An 18,116-nucleotide genomic window follows, 5' to 3' on the forward strand; every position below is an offset into this window, starting at 1 on the left:
CATTACCGTCTCTCTATTTATGTTTATATTGATATTTATTTTATTTGTTTCATTTTTGGCATTATAACTGTTACGCTGCTGTGACAAAGGAATTTCCCCTATGGGGATCAATAAAGTTTATCTTTTCTTAAAGTGGAAAAAAACACGACAGGCTGATCCAATATTAAAGTAATATTCTTAAAACAAGTCAAAATGAATTCCTAAGTGGCTAGTTTAATTTTACTCAAATGTGACTGACTTAGAGTTAAATTTTGTTGTTTAAATATTCCCTTTATTTTTCGGAGCAGTACATTAAATGGAAGGCAATGATTCCCTCACCCTACAACAAAAAATCTTGGTAGCACACAAAGCACATCACTGAAAAAAACAATAAAATAAACAAAAATACAGCAATAAAAACAATTCAAATTACAAACAATTTGATGGGAAATTCAAATGTAAACAAAAAGCATAAAGTACTTATCATATGTGTATTATCGCAGGGGTGATACTGGAATTTCCGGGCTGCACCTGAACGCACCATCACTTCCAGGTGAGTCAAGCCACGCCCCCTCCTCACCCCCTCCCTCCCCGGGGGAATCCGGGAACGGGGACCCGCCTGTTTTTCCACTCGGTCAGCCGAAAAACCGTTTAGAAAAACCTTTTTTAATTTTTATTTTTTCGGTGGACCGAACAAATACACACTGACACACACACACATCGAAAGGGAAGCGTCGTTTCGATCGATTTTTCGATGGTGAGTTCGGGAACGTACGGGAGAAATGAGCACTTGGGGTTGACGCTGTTCGAACCGTTTGTTTGTTTGTTTATTTGTCTGTTTGTTTATTTGTGTGTGTGTGTGTGTGTGTGTGTGTGTGTGTGTGTGTGTGTGTGTGTGTGTGTGTGTGTGTGTGTGTGTGTTCCGACAGGCGCGGTACGAGAGCCTGGACCTGGAGCTGGAGTGTGACGGGGGCGGTGTCGCGGTGAGTAGCCGCTCGGTGTCGACGCTTCCCCGGCGTCTCTCTCTCTCTCTCTCATAGGGGTTGAAATTGATTTAATAACAGAAAATGTAACCGAAAATGCACTTTACATCGGTTCAAAATAAATTAAAAAAAAAAACTAAAAAAAAATTGACAGAAAAGCAACTGTAACAGGGCCATTATATCATTTCAAAGCTCATTACATTACATTACATTCCTGTCATTTAGCAGAAGCTTTTATCCAAAGCGACTCACAAAAATTGCAATTCAATAACAAAAGATCCAAAGTACCAGTAGTTGTTATTCAGAAGTCACCACTCTACCAAATAGCCATCTCAAAACCATATACATACATGCATTTGGTTTTTTTTTTGGGGGGGACTAAGTGCGATTAGTAGGGTAGTGCTTGGTGAAGAGGTATGTTTTCAGCTTAGGCGAATGATGTGCAGCGACTCCGCCGTTCTGACCGTTTCCGGGAGTTCGTTCCACCACCCAGAGCCGAGACCGAGAAGAACCGAGACCGGTTGGATCGGCGGCCGGGGGCTCGGAGCGACGGGGTGGACGGTCGCCCGGAGGTGGCAGATCGGAGGGGACGGGGCAGGACATGTAGCTCTACCATATCCTGAAGATAAGACGGGGCCGTTCCATTCACTGGCGAGCACCAGGGTCTTGAACTCGACGCGAAGGGACATAAGAAGGGAAGTTGTGCGGGAGAATTTGGGACGGTTGAACACCAGGCGGGCTGCCGCTTCCTGGATAAGCTCCAGAGGCCTGATGGTTACCACTCGGGCACCAGCAAGGAGGGAGTTGCAGTCGTCCAAACAAGAGATGACTAGAGCGCTGGATGAGTATCTGCGCTGTATCTTCCGTGAGGAATCTGCGAACCTTCCTGATGTTGTGAAGGAGGAATCTGCAGGAACGTGCGACGTTCGCTGAGAACGACAGTTGGTTGTCTAGGACCGCACCCAGGTTTGTCGCAGTTGTGGTCGGCCTTACCACGGTGTTGTCGAGCTAAAGAGCAGCTCGGTCTTGTTTAGGTTGAGCTTCAGATGGTTAGTTGCCATCCAATCTGAGATGTCGGACAGGCGAGCTGTAATTCGGGCCCATTTTTGTTTTCCCCAGTTGCTTTGTGGAAAACTATCTTCTTAATTTATTCACAAGATCGTTTTTCCAAATCGTAATGTTGCTTGTGAAATTCGACTTTCTTATTGTGTTTTTTTTTATTTTTTTTAGTTGCAGTTGCACATTTTACCTATCTTGTGTGTGTGTGTGATGTCAACAGCTTGAATTGATCACTAATAAAACCAAAGCAGAACATAAAGAATGCTTATTCTGATAGATATGGATATTTAAATATATAGTATTAGGCTGCAAAGTCAACAGGTATGTTTTGTTTGTATTGATTACACAATAAATGATATTCCTGCACGTAAGTCCTGCTCCGGCCTCTATAGAAAATTATATAGAAAACCAATCAGAGAAAACTTAGCCTCAAGCTAAATTTAGTGCCTCAGCTTGGTTGGAAGGCAATGTGATGAAATTGGACGTAAAGGTCAAGGTCGCTGTGAAGCTACTCGGGGGTCAAAGGTCAGGGTGGCGGTACGCTGTTGTGCAGACAGTTCTCTTGCTGACTTGGGGTTTCTTCTCCATCCAGCAAAAAGCGGCGTTGTTCGGGGGGATGTTCAAAAGGTCCTCCAAGGCGGCGGCGGTGGAACCGTCTGTCCAAACGCAGGTGACTGTTGTCATTTTTGATGAAGCCCGGCACCTCGCCGCGCCTCAATCCGACCCCCGGCGGGCGCAGCGGTGACGCTAACCGGCTCTCCATCTGCTCGCCTCTCAGGACAGCCTGTTCGTCAGCGGCGAGCCTTCCAAGAGCGGCGACGGCCCGACGGACGGCGGCGCAAAGGTGAGCAACGGCGGGTTTGAGGCTTCGGTTGAAACGCGATGTCTCCGTTGACTAACTGTCTGATGTACGCCACAGGAGAAAGGTGGTGTGTTCAAAGGGATGTTCAAGAAGACGACCAAACCTGGCGTGGAGGACCCTTCGCGGGTTGGAAACAACCGCCCGCAGTCTGGATCTTCATCTAAAATATCCATGGGTGTGAACGAGAAGGTGAATGGATGTCTTTATGTGTGATGGACAGCTGACCCCTTCACATTAAGCTCCGCCTCTCATCCCATTCGCACCTTGGATTGGCTCTGGTTTCCATGTGACTCCGTAACGTTTTTATCCCGTTAAACATGCTAGTAGATGCATGTCACCTGCGGTCCGGGTTGTCGGCCCAATGCGCATTCGAGTAGATGTAAGTCGAGTGTTTTGGGTTTTTTTTTGTGGGGGCGGGTGATGTTATTTCAAAATATTTCCCTTCAGGACCCTGACCTGTCCGCCAGCAATGACAGTCTCGCCGACAACAAGCCGTCGAAGGTTTGTAGGACGTTTGTTTTCTATTTTGGAACTCGTTACCGTCCCGGCCCACGAATAAAACGAGCCCCTCGCCGCCTTCCTCTCCGCAGGACAAAGCCGGCGTGCTGAGCGGGATCCTGAAACGACCGGCCAAACCGGGACACGCCAGGAGGCCGTCACAGGTGACCAGGACCCGGTGAAACAAAGTGTGATAGCGTAATGCTAAGCTAATAGAACGTCTTCAATGTTTCAGGATCTTTTGGACATCGACGTGACCGCTGGCGATAGTAGCCTGTCTGATAACAACAAGGTCAGTATGCGGTCCACTAATATGGACTGTAACGGCATGAAGTTAATCATGCCAATAGCTAATAGCTAATAGCTAATGGCTATGATGCAGTAGTCCTGCAATAATCATAAACAAGATCGGTTAACTCTGACATACACCTTTGTCCTCGTCTTGCTGACAGTAAAACAAGGGGTTGATCACTTGGATGAGCATACAACTTCCTCGTCTTTTTCTCTTGGCAGCTCCGTTCTGGGGTCGGCCATATAAAAAGAATCCACCAATGATGTTCTCCGTTCCTTCCCTTAAGGAGGCACCACAGCCAGTCATCTGCCTCCATCTACCCCCCGCCCCCAACTTCCTTTCCTCTTTCCCCTCATCCATAAACCTCTTCTCTGGTCTTCCTCAAGACCTCCTACCTTGCAACTCCAACCTCAGTATCCTTCTACCCTGATCTTCTCTGTCCTTGATCAAACCATCTCAGTCTAATATGATCTCCAGTACATGTGGCGTCCCTCCCGATGGCTTCGTTCCCGATCCTGTTCGTCCCCCTCACTCCCAAAGACAACCTCCACATCTTCACCTCTTGCGTCCTGTCTTCTCCTCAGTGTCTTTAAACCAACCAAAAAGCTAAAAGACTCCCAAGTCTTCTCAAACATATTTACAAAGCCGTCGCTCAGATGGAGGCTGCGATCGGCCGTTCCCGGTTGCGTTGTGAGCCCCCCCCCCCCCCCCGCTGCCTCAGCTCACAAATACAAAAGTGATTATCTTATACTAAAACGAGAAACCTCTGTCGGACGCATCGCTCAAACCGTTATCGTAATTCCCTCTCCCAGGAGTCCGGAGGGATGTTGGGGGGGATTTTCAAGAGATCCCCCAAACCCCTAGGAGCGAGAGCACAGTCCCAGGTGAGAGCTGTGCTGTCGCCGTCACTCCCGCCAGAGGAAGTTTCCTGTCTGTGAACGCGTCTGTTTTCCTTTCTTTGCCCCCGCAGGACGATCTGTCTGCGTCCAATGAGCTGTCGGGCAGCAGCGACAACCTGTCCGCCAATTACGGCGCCAAGGTGAGCCAAGGGACACGCCCCCTTTCTCGTACGTCGGCCTACTTCCTTCCATCCTTGCAGCTGAGACCGTAGGCTGCTGCCATTCTGGACTCGGCACCTACGTTTTGCAAGTTAGCTTAGCATAATGAATGGTAGTTTCATTCAGTTAGGCCGGTTAGGCCGGTAGCCTAACTCACGACTCCAAACGCTAGGCTATGAAATGAGATGAAGCTTCGACGCTAATACAGCCGGAACTACTTTCTTGTTGACGCGGCGGAGGAACATCAGATCGATTTATTGATTATTTTTAAATTCTAATAAATGTGGTGAAAATGCGGCCAACACCGCTATGAAGACTCTTGGGAAATCTAGGTTCTTGCTTTGCCAACTTTTGAATGGCTTGCTGAAGTTCATTCCTCCATCATAGAGGGTTGGGCTGGGTTCTTCTGCTGCCCCTTGGTGCCACACTAGCTAGCTTGAGATGTTTCTGTTGCCGGGAAAACCTCGGAGGAACCTACGAGGCTGTATCGCCTTCATTTTTAAAATCTCGCGGCGGAAACCTTTCTCAGAAGGTACTTTCTGTCCCCTCAGGAGTCCGGAGGGATGTTCAGCGGTATGTTCAGAAAATCCCCGAAGCCTTTCGGAGCCAGAACGAAATCTCAGGCGAGTTCCAATGTTGAACAGTTTTGGTTCACACTTCCAGCTTACGCAAGAGCATAAAAGGTTGTATGTCCATGTGAGCGAGTGAATAGTTGGATTTTCTGTGTGACGAGTGAATGGTTGTACGTCTCCAGGATAGGCGGTGTGGAGAATGAATGAATGAATAATCTCCTTTTTTTTTTTTTTTTGTTTTTTTTCTCACAATAGGATAATTTGTCTGAGCCCGACCAGCTGTCCAACAGCACCGACAACCTCTCCGCCAATCACAACGCAACGGTGATTTTTTTTCAACCGTTTCAACGGTCGATCATCCCGATCTTTTTTTAAACGAAAATGTAATAACAATTAGCAACCTTTTTCTAGCAACACCCAGGCGGGGTGTTCGGTGGAATTTTTAAGAAACCCCCGAAGAGAGCCCAGTCACAGGTGCCGCTCCTCACTTCCTGTTTTGAAAAAGACAAACTGTTTTACTTTGTTTGATTTGGATTCATTTTTCCGTTTTCCTCGTTTCTCCTACGAACCCAGGACGATTTATCCGAACCCGCTAACAGATCGGGCAGCGCGGAAAACGTGTCTGAGAGCAACACGAAGGTAAAGCTACTTTCAGCCGACAGATTTTTGTCCATAATCGACCAATATTCTTCTTTTCTTTTGGCCGCTTCCCTCAAGGGTCTCCAAAGCCAACCATCTTCCAACTAACTTCTTCTAGAACCTTCTGCCTGGCTACCCAGATCTTCTCGGCTCCTCATCTTCCTCCATCTAAACCTCTCCTGTCCCACCAACAAACTTCCTATCCTTTTGCAATTACATCCATAAACCTCCTCTCTGGTCTTCAGCCTGGCGGCTCCAACCTTTCCACCCAGATCTTCCCCATCCTTCCATGTCCAAACCATTTCAGTCTTACTTTTATCTCCAGAACATCTAACATGTGCACGGACTCCAATCTATCTATCTACCGATGCTGACCACATGACATGTATCTTCCATCCACCAGGAGAAAGGAGGACTATTCAGCGGAGTGTTTAAAAAGCCCAAAACTGCCAAATCTCAGGTGAGATATTGTAGTCCATGAGCAGAAAGGTTTGATCCACAAAGAAAACAACACATTAAAAAAAAAAAAAACCTTCTTAAAAGAAACACTAGACAAAGAAGGAATCAGAAAACAAATAAAAATGAGTTTATACTGAAAAATGATGTGTCAGTTCTGGATTTTATAGAAACTAGGGGTATGTGTTTGGGTCTGTTCACATTGACATTTGGTTTAATCCGGTTTAGCTCACTTTGCTTTTTCTTACTTGATCATTTCATCCACTTCCTTCCGTCCCGTCTCCTCCCCAAGGACGATTTGACAGCAGACAGCGAGCTCTCCGCCAGCAGTGACAGCCTCGCAGAAAAGTCCTCGAAGGTTGGGCGCGGTTTACCTCTTTGAGTTCTTGTCAGGTGAGGACGATGGGATCAATTGACTCATGCTGAATGAATTTTCTCCCATCAGGGCGGGGCGGCAGCAAGGCTCCCGAAGAATCCCTTTGTTTCCTCTGCCCAGGTCATTTTCTCACACCCAAAGTCCTCTGTTGTCCTAGTCTGACTGTCTGAATACTGACCGGGTTCTTGCGTGCTTCGTTAGGACAAGGAAAAAGCAGAACACGCCGATGCAAATGAGAACACGTCCACAGAGAAGTCCAAAACCAAGCAGGTAGGCTTGCAGGATGGGCTGGAACGGCATTTGCCTTTGTTAGGCTACTTTCAGTCCCAACAATTGGAGGGTTCCCTATTGCTCCCGATAGTTAGCTACCTTGCATGGCAGCTCTGCCGCCACAGATGGAGACCTTTTATGGTTTCCATTGACTGCTGTTTTCGGTGCAAACTTGGCTACCAGGAGGTAGCAGAAGTTGATGTCGTCTCCAAAGTACACTAAATGAATAGGCATTCAAAGAACGGCATTTGCCTTTGTTAGGCTACTTTCGGTCCCACCAATTTGAGGGTTTGGTGGTTCGGGCCCCTGTCCTCGGGCAAAGACACTGAACCCCTTTTGCTCCCGATAGTTAGCTACCTTGCATGTTAGCTCTGCTGCCACAGGTGTTTGAGTGCAAGGGTGAACGTGAGATCCAGTGTAATGAAACACCAAGGTGTTGAAAGCGCCATACAGGTAGAGACCTTTTATGGCTTCCATTGACTGCTGTTTTCGGGGCAAGCCTGGCTACCAGGAGGTTACTGCTGAGCTATCCTCTCGGCAAACTAGAGTACACTAAATGAATAGGCATTGAATGAATGCCATTTGCCTTTCTTAGGCTACTTTTGATCCCACCAATTGGGGGGTTGGGGGTTCAATCCCTGGCTCCTCTCCTTGGACAAAGACACTGAACCCCTATTGGTCCCGATGGTTAGCTACCTTGTATGGCATCCCTGCCGCCACAGGTGTTGGAATGCACAGATGAACGTGAGATCCATTGTAGACCCTTTACAGTTTCCATCGATTGACATTCTTTGTACCAAGCTAGCCACCAGGAGGCTCAGCTGTCCTCTTGTCTAACTAGAGTAGCAGAAGTTGCTGTAGTCTGGGCAATACACCAAATTAATACACAGTCTTGTATCACCTTGGATCGGGCAACCATCTTCATGATCTCATCTTCAATTACTTTTTTGGCTCATGAGGTGTCATCTCTACTGGAGTGTCTGTTCAGATTTGGCCTCAGTGGCTTGTGCGTCCAAAGCGGTGGAAGCATACAAGTCACGATAAAAAAGAGTGTAGGAGAAAGGTGCAGGGGAGCTGCAATAACCATGTTCTCGGGTTTCAGAACGGCTTCAGCGCAATGATGAAGAGCACGTTCTACGGCGACAAGCAGGTTTGTTCACATCCCCCATCGTGCTCTGCCTACGGGCAGACATTTATTTCCGGAAAAAAAGGCGGCAAAACCGTGACCTCCGGCCCTTTTGTGTCGAAGAAAAACAGATATCAACCCTCTCTTTAGGAGCGTTCGGACTCGGAGGGCGAAGGGAGATTGGATGATGAAGAGAATCAGGCCGGCCACAAACAGGTTCGGGGGGTTTTGCTTGAAAAGTTAAAAAGAAAGAAGGCCGGCGGCTCCTCCTCTCATATATCTTTATTTTTCTCATATTCAGAGTAAGCTGGCCGGAGCCATGACAAAGCTGAATCCCTTTCGATCCGCACACAAAGTACGGACAATGGTGGTGTCATAACAATCGGGAACTAAGTCATCTCATTTATTCAATTCCTGCCGACAAACCGACCAATCGTGTTTTCGCTCCCCAGTACGAGAGGCCTCCCAGTTCAGATGAGGAGGATCCGCCTGCAAACACCGAAAAGCAGTCCGGCCACAAACAGGTGGGCTGATAACATCTCAGGAGTGTGACTCAACCGTTTCACATTAGCATAGGTTTCGCCTCCGTCAAGGCCCGAGAGACTTGCCTCTCAAGGAATTGTCATTTTTTTTTACCGTTGTTGACATGATAATTATATTTTTGCTCAGGTCTTAACTAGAACATAAACATACATTTGAAGACTTAGAATTAGTTTCTAAATTTTTTTGGAACTATTTTTTGCTTATTGCTAATTGGCTCTGTTTACCTGCGTCCCAAACTAGCCATTAGTGGCTAGTAGTTGGTGGAATGTGACGTTGTAATGTCATTAATGTTATATTTCCATGTAACATGGCAGCAAAAAGATGCCATGCTAACATGTTTTTGACAGGAAATTAGCCTGTTAGGTGATATGTTCAGCTCATTAGCCGCTGTACATCATCTACCAGATGCTATCGGTAAGAGTTAGCATGTAATCTATTGATAAACATATTCAGTAAATGTTAGCATCTTTTAGCACTGCGTTGTTTGTATACAAGTCTTGGTCTCCGCTAGCTAATGGTATATTTCATACATGCTGAAGAATCTTAATTAAGCCATGATTTTTCAACTTTGGAGCATCAATATAGATTTACTATTTATTATAAAAAATCAAGTTGGCCATTGTCTTAACCTGTTTTAGCATCAGTTACGCACTTGTTAGCCATTCATTGGCCGCTAATGAACCAATGTTTGTGTTTCTTAGCATGTTTTCTGCAAGTTATCACATTTGGCATCATTTAGCCCTTCAATGATGTCTTTTAATCATGTCATGTATGTAGCCAATAATAGTCTCAATTTGCCAAGTCATTTCTATAAACTGCGCTAACAACGAGCTAGCTGGAACCAACGGTTGCTATCAAAAGTAAAATGGCCCTGTGGCAGGGTCCAGAATCATACCGAAGAGTGCAAGGGCACATAGCGACGATATTTATCGTGCGTCGGATGTGGCTAGCAGCTAACAATTCAGCAGAAAACGTTTAAAATCCTGTACTTTGTCCACCCCGTTCAGAATGCCATGGTGGGAGCCATGTCCAAACTCAACCCATTCCGCTCCGCTAACAAAGTAAATATGTTATTTTGGTGAAGCATTGTGCTTGCGGGTGACGGTGGGGGTGTTTCCGAACTTGCAAACGTGTCTTGGTGTCGGCGTGGTTCGTCATCTTGGTTTTCTCAGCCTGTAGAAATAACCTTTCAGTAACATGGACGCTGGAACGCTTTTTTTTTTTAACCGCGACTGCCGTCATAGTTTGATTTAAAGTTCAGCCCCCAATATTTCCTTCTTCCAGAAGGACAGCAAGGACACCGAGGCACACAAGGAGACGGAGAAAAAGGTGGAGGAGAATCCCAAATCGGTGCGTTTTTTTTCGATGGAGGGTGATAAAGTGACCACTTACATAGAAAACCCACCTCACTGCGTGTGTGTGTGTGTGTGTGTGTGTCCTTGCCAGGCCAAGAGTAACGCGATCGATAGGGAGAGGAAGGAAAAAGGCGAAACACCGCCTGTTCCGGCCAGACCGACCGAGGAGGTTAGCGGGGCAGCCGAACGCGAGCGACCGCTCAGTGCAGCATCTCTTTGACCTCCGCTCAAATTCTGCAGCTAAAAAAAACAAAAAAAAAAAAGTGCAATTTTTTTTCCCCAGGAAATGAAACGCTCCTCTGCAAATGACAAACGGAACCCCGAAGAACCTGAGGACTCACGGGTAAACGTCGAACATCTCAGTTTTTACAGAAGGGTCTCTGTGAAAACTCTGTGTTAATTCTCTTTATCAGCATTTCGTTATCAAACGTCAGCCGCTTACGAGTCTTAACGCTATTTACTTGTTCTTGCTTTCGGTTATCTGTCGGATTTACTCCGATGACGAGGAAATTTTACACCCGGGGGCGACATGTCTGCTGGTGTCCTCTGCAGGGAAACAAGGACGTGTCCTCCAGACAGAGGAAAGAAAAACCATCAGGAACCCCGCTGCCTCCTCCCAGGGCGCAGAAGCAGGTAAGGCATGTTTTTTTTTTTTTTGTAGAACCACCGCAATTTGACCTCATGAATCGAATTTCGGTGAGTTTCGGCCCCTCGGTTCACGTTAGCAGGGGCTAAGCTTCCCCTCCAGACCCTTCCAGGTCACCTGATTGGTCGTTGCTCAGTGCGAGCGTCTGTGACGCCTCGTCACAAAACACGACTTAAAGCAAGTTTCCATCAACCGACAAGTATTCGTCTTACTTTTGGATAAATGTTTTTTTTTTTTAGTTTGAAGAACAAGGTGCAGTCGGGTGTTTGTTTTTTTTTTTAAGACCCATCAGCTGAAGAGGTGAAGTTGTACACTTGTTCGTATACTAACAATAATGAGACATTTTATTTGTGGCCACTCTGCTGGGTATGGCGGAGCATAATTTTGAAGTTCATCCTAGATTGTTTTTGGGCAACCAGTGGAGCTGTTGAAGGACCGGGTCTGAGTTATGATCCCAGCTGAAGAATTCTGGAGGCGAGAGTTTGTAGGGAATTGGGTTTGGAGCAGATATAGAGCAGGGTGTCTTCAGCGTAACATTAGACGTTGGTGTTTTTTCGGAATATGGGGACGGAGACGATAAATAGAAAGTCATGTTCGTGGTGACCGGCACGATCAATTCTTGCTCTGTCCAGTTTTGTGTCCTCTCTTTTCATTTTCCCCCCGTTCGCTCTATGCATTGCGCCGATTAAATGTCAAACTGCTGAAGCTGCCGCAGAGCCGGTCCAACGAGGAGACCCCGCCGGAGGACGCCGGCCGAGAGGGAGATGAGCTGAATCCAGCCGAGAGCAAAACAGTTAAGTCCTCCTCCTGGTGACATTCCTCGACCTCTGCGTCGGGTCTTAACGCTGTCTCTCGGGGCTCGATGTCCGACCGTAGTCTTTCCGGCTCGTCCAGTGCCGAGAAACTGCATCTGCGGCGGCAGGTGGCTGAGAATGTTTGGAATTCACTGCAGGTTTCAATCGGACTTTAGGAGATCCTCCCTGCGAGGTAGCCTAGTCATGCAGATTTAGTTGTCTTCTCATCTGACCCTTTTTCTTGTGGAGGCACGAACTTGTACACCTGCACGTGTCCATTCACGCTCAAGAACAACATGGTATCTTTGGAGATGTTCCAAATGCTCCTCCAATCAGAAAGTTTGCGGTTCAGTTCCCAACTCCTTGTGTCCGCATGCCTAACCACCAAAGACACCCAACGCTCTTCTTCTTTTGGCTTTGGGCTGCACCTTTCAGGGGTCTCCACAGCAAAACATCTCCATCTAACCCTCCTCTTTCACTCTTCCCATCCTATTTCCCTCCATCCGTAAACCCCTGAGCTGGCCTTCAAGACCTCCTGCCTGGCAGTTCCAACCAAAGCGTCCTTCTACCAAGATCTTCACTCTGTCCCCTGAAACATCTACCATGTGCTGTCCCTCTGACGGACTAATTTCCGATCCACTCCGTCCTCCTCGCTCTCAAAGAGAAGATGAACCGCCGCATCTTTGTCTCTGCCTCCCGTCTCCTTTAAGATAACCTAGAGAAGGTGCAAAGGACAGTCAACCGCAGTCCACGGTGCAGTATTTTTAGTCTACAAGTCACATGACTCCCAGTAGTCTTCCCCCCCCGCGATCTGTCTGGAGTTAGTCAAAATTGCAAATAACCCGATTCTCTTTGTCACTCTTTTATTTTGACAGACAAAGAAGAAACACAAGCACCATAATCCCTTCATGCCGCGCGCCGCTGCCAGGGTATGCCGTCCGATTCAGCCAGGATTCTTGTCTGCGCGCTCGCATCGCCCGTCACCCAAATTGTGTTTGTTGTCGCCAGACCGCTTCGGACGACGAGGGACTCAAAGAGGAGGACGACGACGAGGCGCCACCCAAGGAGGAGGAGGAGAAGAAAGAGGAGGAGGCCAAGGTCCAAGCCGAAGAGGTCCGTGCACGACATAGTGTTTAAAAACGGCTACATTTTATCTTTATTCTGTGGCGTCTTACAAGGAGTTACTTCTTGTTCCAGACCAAAGTGAAGAAGCCAAAGAGGCACAATCCCTTCATGCCTCGTGTCAAGGTACCACACACACACACACACACACACACACACTCTTACATGGCAGCTCCAGCCTGGTTGGCTCAAATATGTGATGGTTTTGCAAAAGAAAAAGTAGAAGATCTCCTGAAGAGTACCGACTAACCAAGACCAACCTTCAGGTTTTCCTTGAATTCAGCCGCTTTCTCGCCGCAGGAACATTTTGCAGTTCCTTGAAGCTCTTCGAGAACTTGGCCGTTTTGTGGGGAATTGAACTTCGTCCCGACCGCGGAGCAACATTTTAAAAACTATCATTGTCACCGGTAGCTGTTTGCTCGGGACCAAACGGACAGAAGGTGCGAGAAATTATGTGACGAAGAGGTCCGAGCTCTTCTGGCCTCAGAGGGGTTTCGCAGAGGAACATCTACATTTTGGCATGAATAAGTCTGGAGTTAGCTTATGGCTAACAGGGTTCTTCAAAGTGCAGGAAGAAGATAAAAACACTTCACCCCATCCGATGGTCCATTCCGTGGCAGCTTCCACCTCCATCTTGTCCGTCTGGTCTTCCTCTTCTTCTTTGGTTGTTTTTGAGTGTGGAGCTTAAGGTGCATACCGCAGACGCTAGCATCACACCGTGGTCTACCTGTGGTCCCTTATTGCCTGTTGGAATGCAAAACAAAAGTGTTCCCACGGTGGAGGCTAGTTGAAGCTGTAAGGTTCTCAGAACTCTTTGGTCCAAAAGCGGCTATCTTGTCGGACGGTACGGCGGACAACTTTTTTTTATATCCAGAATACATTTTGTCATCGTTTGGTCCCCTGAGCCGGTTTCGGACTTGCTGTTATCTTGGTTCAATCCCCAGCTTCACGAGGCTTTCAACAGATCGGCCTGCAAATGTAACCCCGTTTACTTTACATCGATGTAAACCCAAGGTACCACATGGCTAACAGCCAGCTAATTTTTGGATACATCCCTTTAAACTTTAAAGGGATGTATCCAAAAATTTGCTGGTTTGCTAGTTTTTGCTAGTAGTCTTGCTAGTTTTCCTGCTTCACGTATTCCCAAAGAACCCCATCGTAGCCGTGTTGAAATTTTGTTTATTTACATCAGCTCTGTTCTCAATCTGTGCGTTTCCGATGTTGTCTTCCAGGCCAAAGTTGTCCAGAAGAAGGTTCAGGACGGAGCGTCTGGCGACGCAGCTGAGGTAAGGAAAGAAGACCGTCGACTCCAATCCGTCTTGAAACCATTTCACCCGCTGCGTCTTGGTCCGCTCCGGCTGTTTTTTTTGTTTTTGTCTCGGGTTTCAGTCACGTGACCTCCTCAGAACCCAGGACCAGAACGCCCACTAAAGTCCCAGCTGAGAGTTATAGCTGTTTTTCCCCGCCCAGCATTCTTGACAGTAAACCTACCCCAAGGTGATATCAGATGTGAGTCAGAAACAGACTCGTCGGGCCGCTTTGCTTCCCCCAGTGTGGATTGGTCCTTTTGTTCTTGTTTACTTCCCTCAGCCAGCTGTGCCAAAAGCGAGCGCAAACAATACCTCTTTTGCCACCGCTTCCTCCTTTTGTGGAACCCAAAAACAGAGATAAAGCACCGTTTTTGCCGTTCGGCGTCTTCATGACGCACATAAAAAATGATACTAATCTTGGTAGCGCTGTGTTTTAGCGCTTCACAGCAAGGAGATCCCTGGAGAACATGCCGGAGCACGTTTTACGTGAATGACAGGGTGAATCGCGATATGTCCCCACGTGACGTGTGAACGGATGAGTGAATTGTATGTTGGTCTCCGTGTGCGACCCAATGATGGCTCCAGCGCGAACCCCCAAAACCGCATTATTTCTTTGTTTCAAGAACGAAGGTGGGAGCCGGTCTCTGTTCGAGCGGCTGGAGGACCTCCGCATGGGCCCGTCGGACCCCGGAGACGGCCAGGTGGGTCTCGTCTCTGGATTTCAGACCGTTCATGTTAAGCGTTGAAACTGATGAGAGCTGTAACATTCCCTTCCAGGACGTGGACCTCATGGACTGGTGGCAGAATGTGGAGTGTAAGAAAAATATTTTTATTCTCATCTCCCTCCCCGCTGTAACACCTTGAAAACTCTCATTTATTTTAGTTTGCAATATATGCTGCATTCAGACTCGTACGTTCATCTTCTGAGGATCCAATGATCACGTCAAAATGCGACTAAATCGTATTTTCCTTATTCTCTTCTTCGTGGGAAGCTGTAAACAAGATCGCCGGATGAAGATTTTCAAGAATTTTCAAGGAAAAAGTCCACAGAAAGAAATGACAAGATTATAGGAATTATAGAAAACCTTCACGGAGGCCTTTTTATTCCTTTCACGCTTTAATTCGTTTTATTCTTCTGTCCTGTTTCTCAGCGTGGGAGGACACACCTCAGGATGAGGACATGACGGAGAAAGAGGAAGCCAAGTAAGTGAAGGGTCCGAAGAAGAAAACCACAGCCTTTTTCAGGAACGGGATAGTTTTTTTGGGCCTCCTCTTCTGAGGCAGGGTCCTTTTACAGTTCTGTAGGAGCTCATAGATGCTTGGAGGAACCCACAAGGGGTACCGTTTTTTTTAAAACCTACTCTGAACAGAAGCGGCGAGAAATTGACCGACGAGAGGTCCAGCATCTTCTGGCCTGCTACTCCACGTCTACATTTTGGCCAAAATATGTCCAGAGTTAGCTAACGGCTAACAGGGGAGAAGATAAACACTTTGAACTCCTCTGATGGTCCATGGTTGTTATTATTGTAATGAACATGGTCTTCCATGCTGTCCGTGTGGTCTTCTTCTTCTTCTTCTGCGGTGGTTGACCTTTGAGTGAGGTGCTTAAGATGGCGTCATAGACGCTTGCGTTCCTGCTCTGGTCCCTTACTTCCTTCGGATCACCAAACCAAAAAGTTCTCCCAGGGTAGACTAGTTCTCGGAACCGCATCCTTAGAACTTTTTTCTCCGAAATTGGCTGTTGCTACACAATTCAACTCCAGTCTGCGAGGACACGGACGGTGACATTCGGGATAAAAACAACCAAAAACTAGTTCCCTCAGTCAGGAGGCCAACCTGAACCGGTTCTTCCTCAAACTACTGTGACTGACAGTCACTTTTAGAGATGAAGCGACAGCTAATATGGCTAAAAAAGAAAGCTAAAGCTAAGGTATCTTCCCAGTTAAAAGCATCTCTGAGGTCATTTTGTGTCTCCGCTAATAACTCTGTCCCCTCAGGGCCTTTGCCGTGACGGCGGAGAAGGTTCAGAAGGGAATCCGTGTCTTCAACAAGCTCTTCTCGGAGCGCGCCGAGAGTCTTTGGCAGCACGTCATCGACCTCAACGACATCGCCGAAGGCCTGGACAAGTTCAACAAGAATACCAAGATCGCTCAGATCACCGGCGGCTCCACCAGCGCCATCGGCGGCGTGGCCACGATCGCCGGCCTGGCCCTGGCCCCCGTCACCATGGGAACATCTCTAATCGTCACGGCGGTGGGGCTCGGGGTAGCCACCGCCGGCGGTCTGACCTCGGCGGGCGCCGGCATCTCCAATCAGGTCAACAACTCCATGGATCGCAAAAAGGTGGAGAAGATCGTGGAGGACTACCAGGAGAAGATAACGGACCTCAACAAGTGCCTGAAGTTCATCAAGCAGGGGATCGAAAACCTGCGCAAGTTTGACCTGATCAAGATGAAGAACCACGCGTACAACCGGGACTTCCCGGTGCTCAACAGCAACTTCTACGAGGACGGCGCCATGGCGGGAAAAGCCATCCTCATCAACGCCAACGAGATCATGCGCGTGGTGCAGATCGCCAACGTGGCCGGCAGCACGGCGGCCCGGGCGGTCCAGATCGCCAGTATGGCCACAGGCGTGCTCACGGGACTCTTCGTGGGGATGGACATCTATTTCGTGGCCAAAGACTCCAAAGAGCTAAAGAAAGGGGCCAAGTCGGAGTTCGCCGCCAAGATCAGGGAGGTGGCCACGCAGCTGCACGAGGGCCTGGTGGAGCTCAACACCATTCGAGAGGAGCTGCAGTGCACCGACGAGACCAAAACGGAAGGAGACGCCGAATCGTCAGACCAGGTGAAGGGCAAGACGGAGGAGGACGACGGTTCGGAGGAAGACGAAATCGACCAAATCAAAAAGGCCATAAAGAAGGACATCGAGAACAGAGAATACGTTTGACCGAAACGGGAAGGAACTTTGAAAACGGCCTTTTCTTCCTCGGGAACTGGCTTCTGGAATCGTCACTGGCAGCGCCTCCGGGCCAAACGTGTCATTTAGCAAACTGGAAAATAATATATTTAATGTAACGGTACTTTAACCCGGATAGGAACCTTCTGGTCGATTTGAATCTTACAAAGATGACCAAGATGGTGTTCTGAGCTTCATCGAAGTATTTCACGTAATCCTGGTACCATCCAGGCGTAGCTGACGGTGTAGCGTTAATCTTTATTGTGCCTAATATAGAGTGCCTTTGTCGTATATAATGCCTTAGAAATTAAATATAATGGCATTTTATTAGGGGTCTTATCATTAGTTTCAGGTCATTTAGACAAATCCTGAGCTGCTAAGCTAAACAGCTTCCTGGGTCCTGGTGGGCTGGTCGTTTTTTTTTTTCCTTTTTTGTCTTTTACGTTTGACGGCAGTAAAAGAAAACATGCTACGCGAGTAGATTTTAGTCAAGCTAATATAATCAAAATCCAAATCATGAGGCAGAAAACCACCAAATGAGGTATGTTGAACCCAGAGGCCTTTAAACATTGAATATTTACAGGGTTTGGGCTGAAAGATGTGTAATTTTATCCCCAGATCTTTTGTAAATGCAGAAATTACATTTTAATAGATGCAGAAAGAGAATAATATATGCTAGCATAACAAAGAAAGGTCACATGCACGTTAGCGTTAGTGGCTAGCGTTAGCTTTGTTTGCTAGTGCGGCTAAGCAGGAGAACGCGGATGCAGATATTTTTCTAGTGCGTTTTTTTTCAGTTGTGACTGAAGGAAATCTGCAAACCCTGCAAGCTGAGTTTTGCATCAGGTTTTTTGTTGTTTTTTTTAAGAGAAATTAAACAGTTAACACTATTTTTTTGGTTTTGTTTTGTTTTTTTTCCTTTCACAAACTACATTGTTACTGTTTTTAAGATCTCTGTCAGACTGCCTGTATATCTGTGCCACATTTTAATGAAATATTTGAAATATTTATTTCCCTTGGTCTTGATGAAGCTGCTCCGTCACAGATAAGATTGTATGTGCAATATACCAATTACTTGTGTAATAAAAGTAAGAAAGATTTACAGAACCGCTCTGCGTCCGTTCTTAAACATGCACTCAGGAGAGCAAACACACCTCGTCAACTAGCCGACAAAGTGGCTGATATTTGCTCACCTTAACTGCAGGAATTGCCCTCCTG

At 47.2% G+C, this 18,116-nt stretch overlaps 1 protein-coding gene across 2 annotated transcripts; it reads left to right on the forward strand.

Annotated features, from left to right (window-relative positions):
- Positions 1 to 572: 572 nt before the first annotated feature.
- LOC147230090 (uncharacterized) lies at positions 573 to 18,005 on the forward strand. Of its 2 annotated transcripts, XM_086153233.1 has the most exons (36): positions 573 to 736; positions 909 to 962; positions 2,614 to 2,691; positions 2,800 to 2,865; positions 2,941 to 3,072; positions 3,331 to 3,384; positions 3,474 to 3,545; positions 3,617 to 3,673; positions 4,486 to 4,557; positions 4,644 to 4,712; positions 5,283 to 5,354; positions 5,559 to 5,627; positions 5,715 to 5,777; positions 5,877 to 5,942; positions 6,346 to 6,402; positions 6,691 to 6,756; positions 6,844 to 6,894; positions 6,976 to 7,044; positions 8,147 to 8,194; positions 8,321 to 8,386; positions 8,472 to 8,525; positions 8,623 to 8,694; positions 9,721 to 9,774; positions 9,998 to 10,063; positions 10,160 to 10,237; positions 10,352 to 10,411; positions 10,621 to 10,701; positions 11,421 to 11,507; positions 12,384 to 12,437; positions 12,517 to 12,621; positions 12,706 to 12,756; positions 13,863 to 13,916; positions 14,564 to 14,641; positions 14,718 to 14,754; positions 15,092 to 15,143; positions 15,938 to 18,005. In XM_086153233.1, exons 1-36 carry the CDS (start codon positions 734 to 736, stop codon positions 16,887 to 16,889), a joined length of 3,219 nt encoding a protein of 1,072 aa, XP_086009359.1. In that variant the 5' UTR covers positions 573 to 733; the 3' UTR covers positions 16,890 to 18,005. The 2 variants fall into 2 exon arrangements, with proteins under 2 accessions (XP_086009359.1, XP_086009360.1); XM_086153234.1 differs by lacking the exon at positions 9,721 to 9,774.
- The last annotated feature ends 111 nt before the right edge of the window (positions 18,006 to 18,116 follow it).

This window comes from Fistularia commersonii, chromosome 10 (assembly GCF_037954325.1).
Source record: "Fistularia commersonii isolate RoL2024-O1a breed Wild chromosome 10, RoL_Fcom_v1.0, whole genome shotgun sequence".
NCBI lineage: Eukaryota > Metazoa > Chordata > Actinopteri > Syngnathiformes > Fistulariidae > Fistularia > Fistularia commersonii.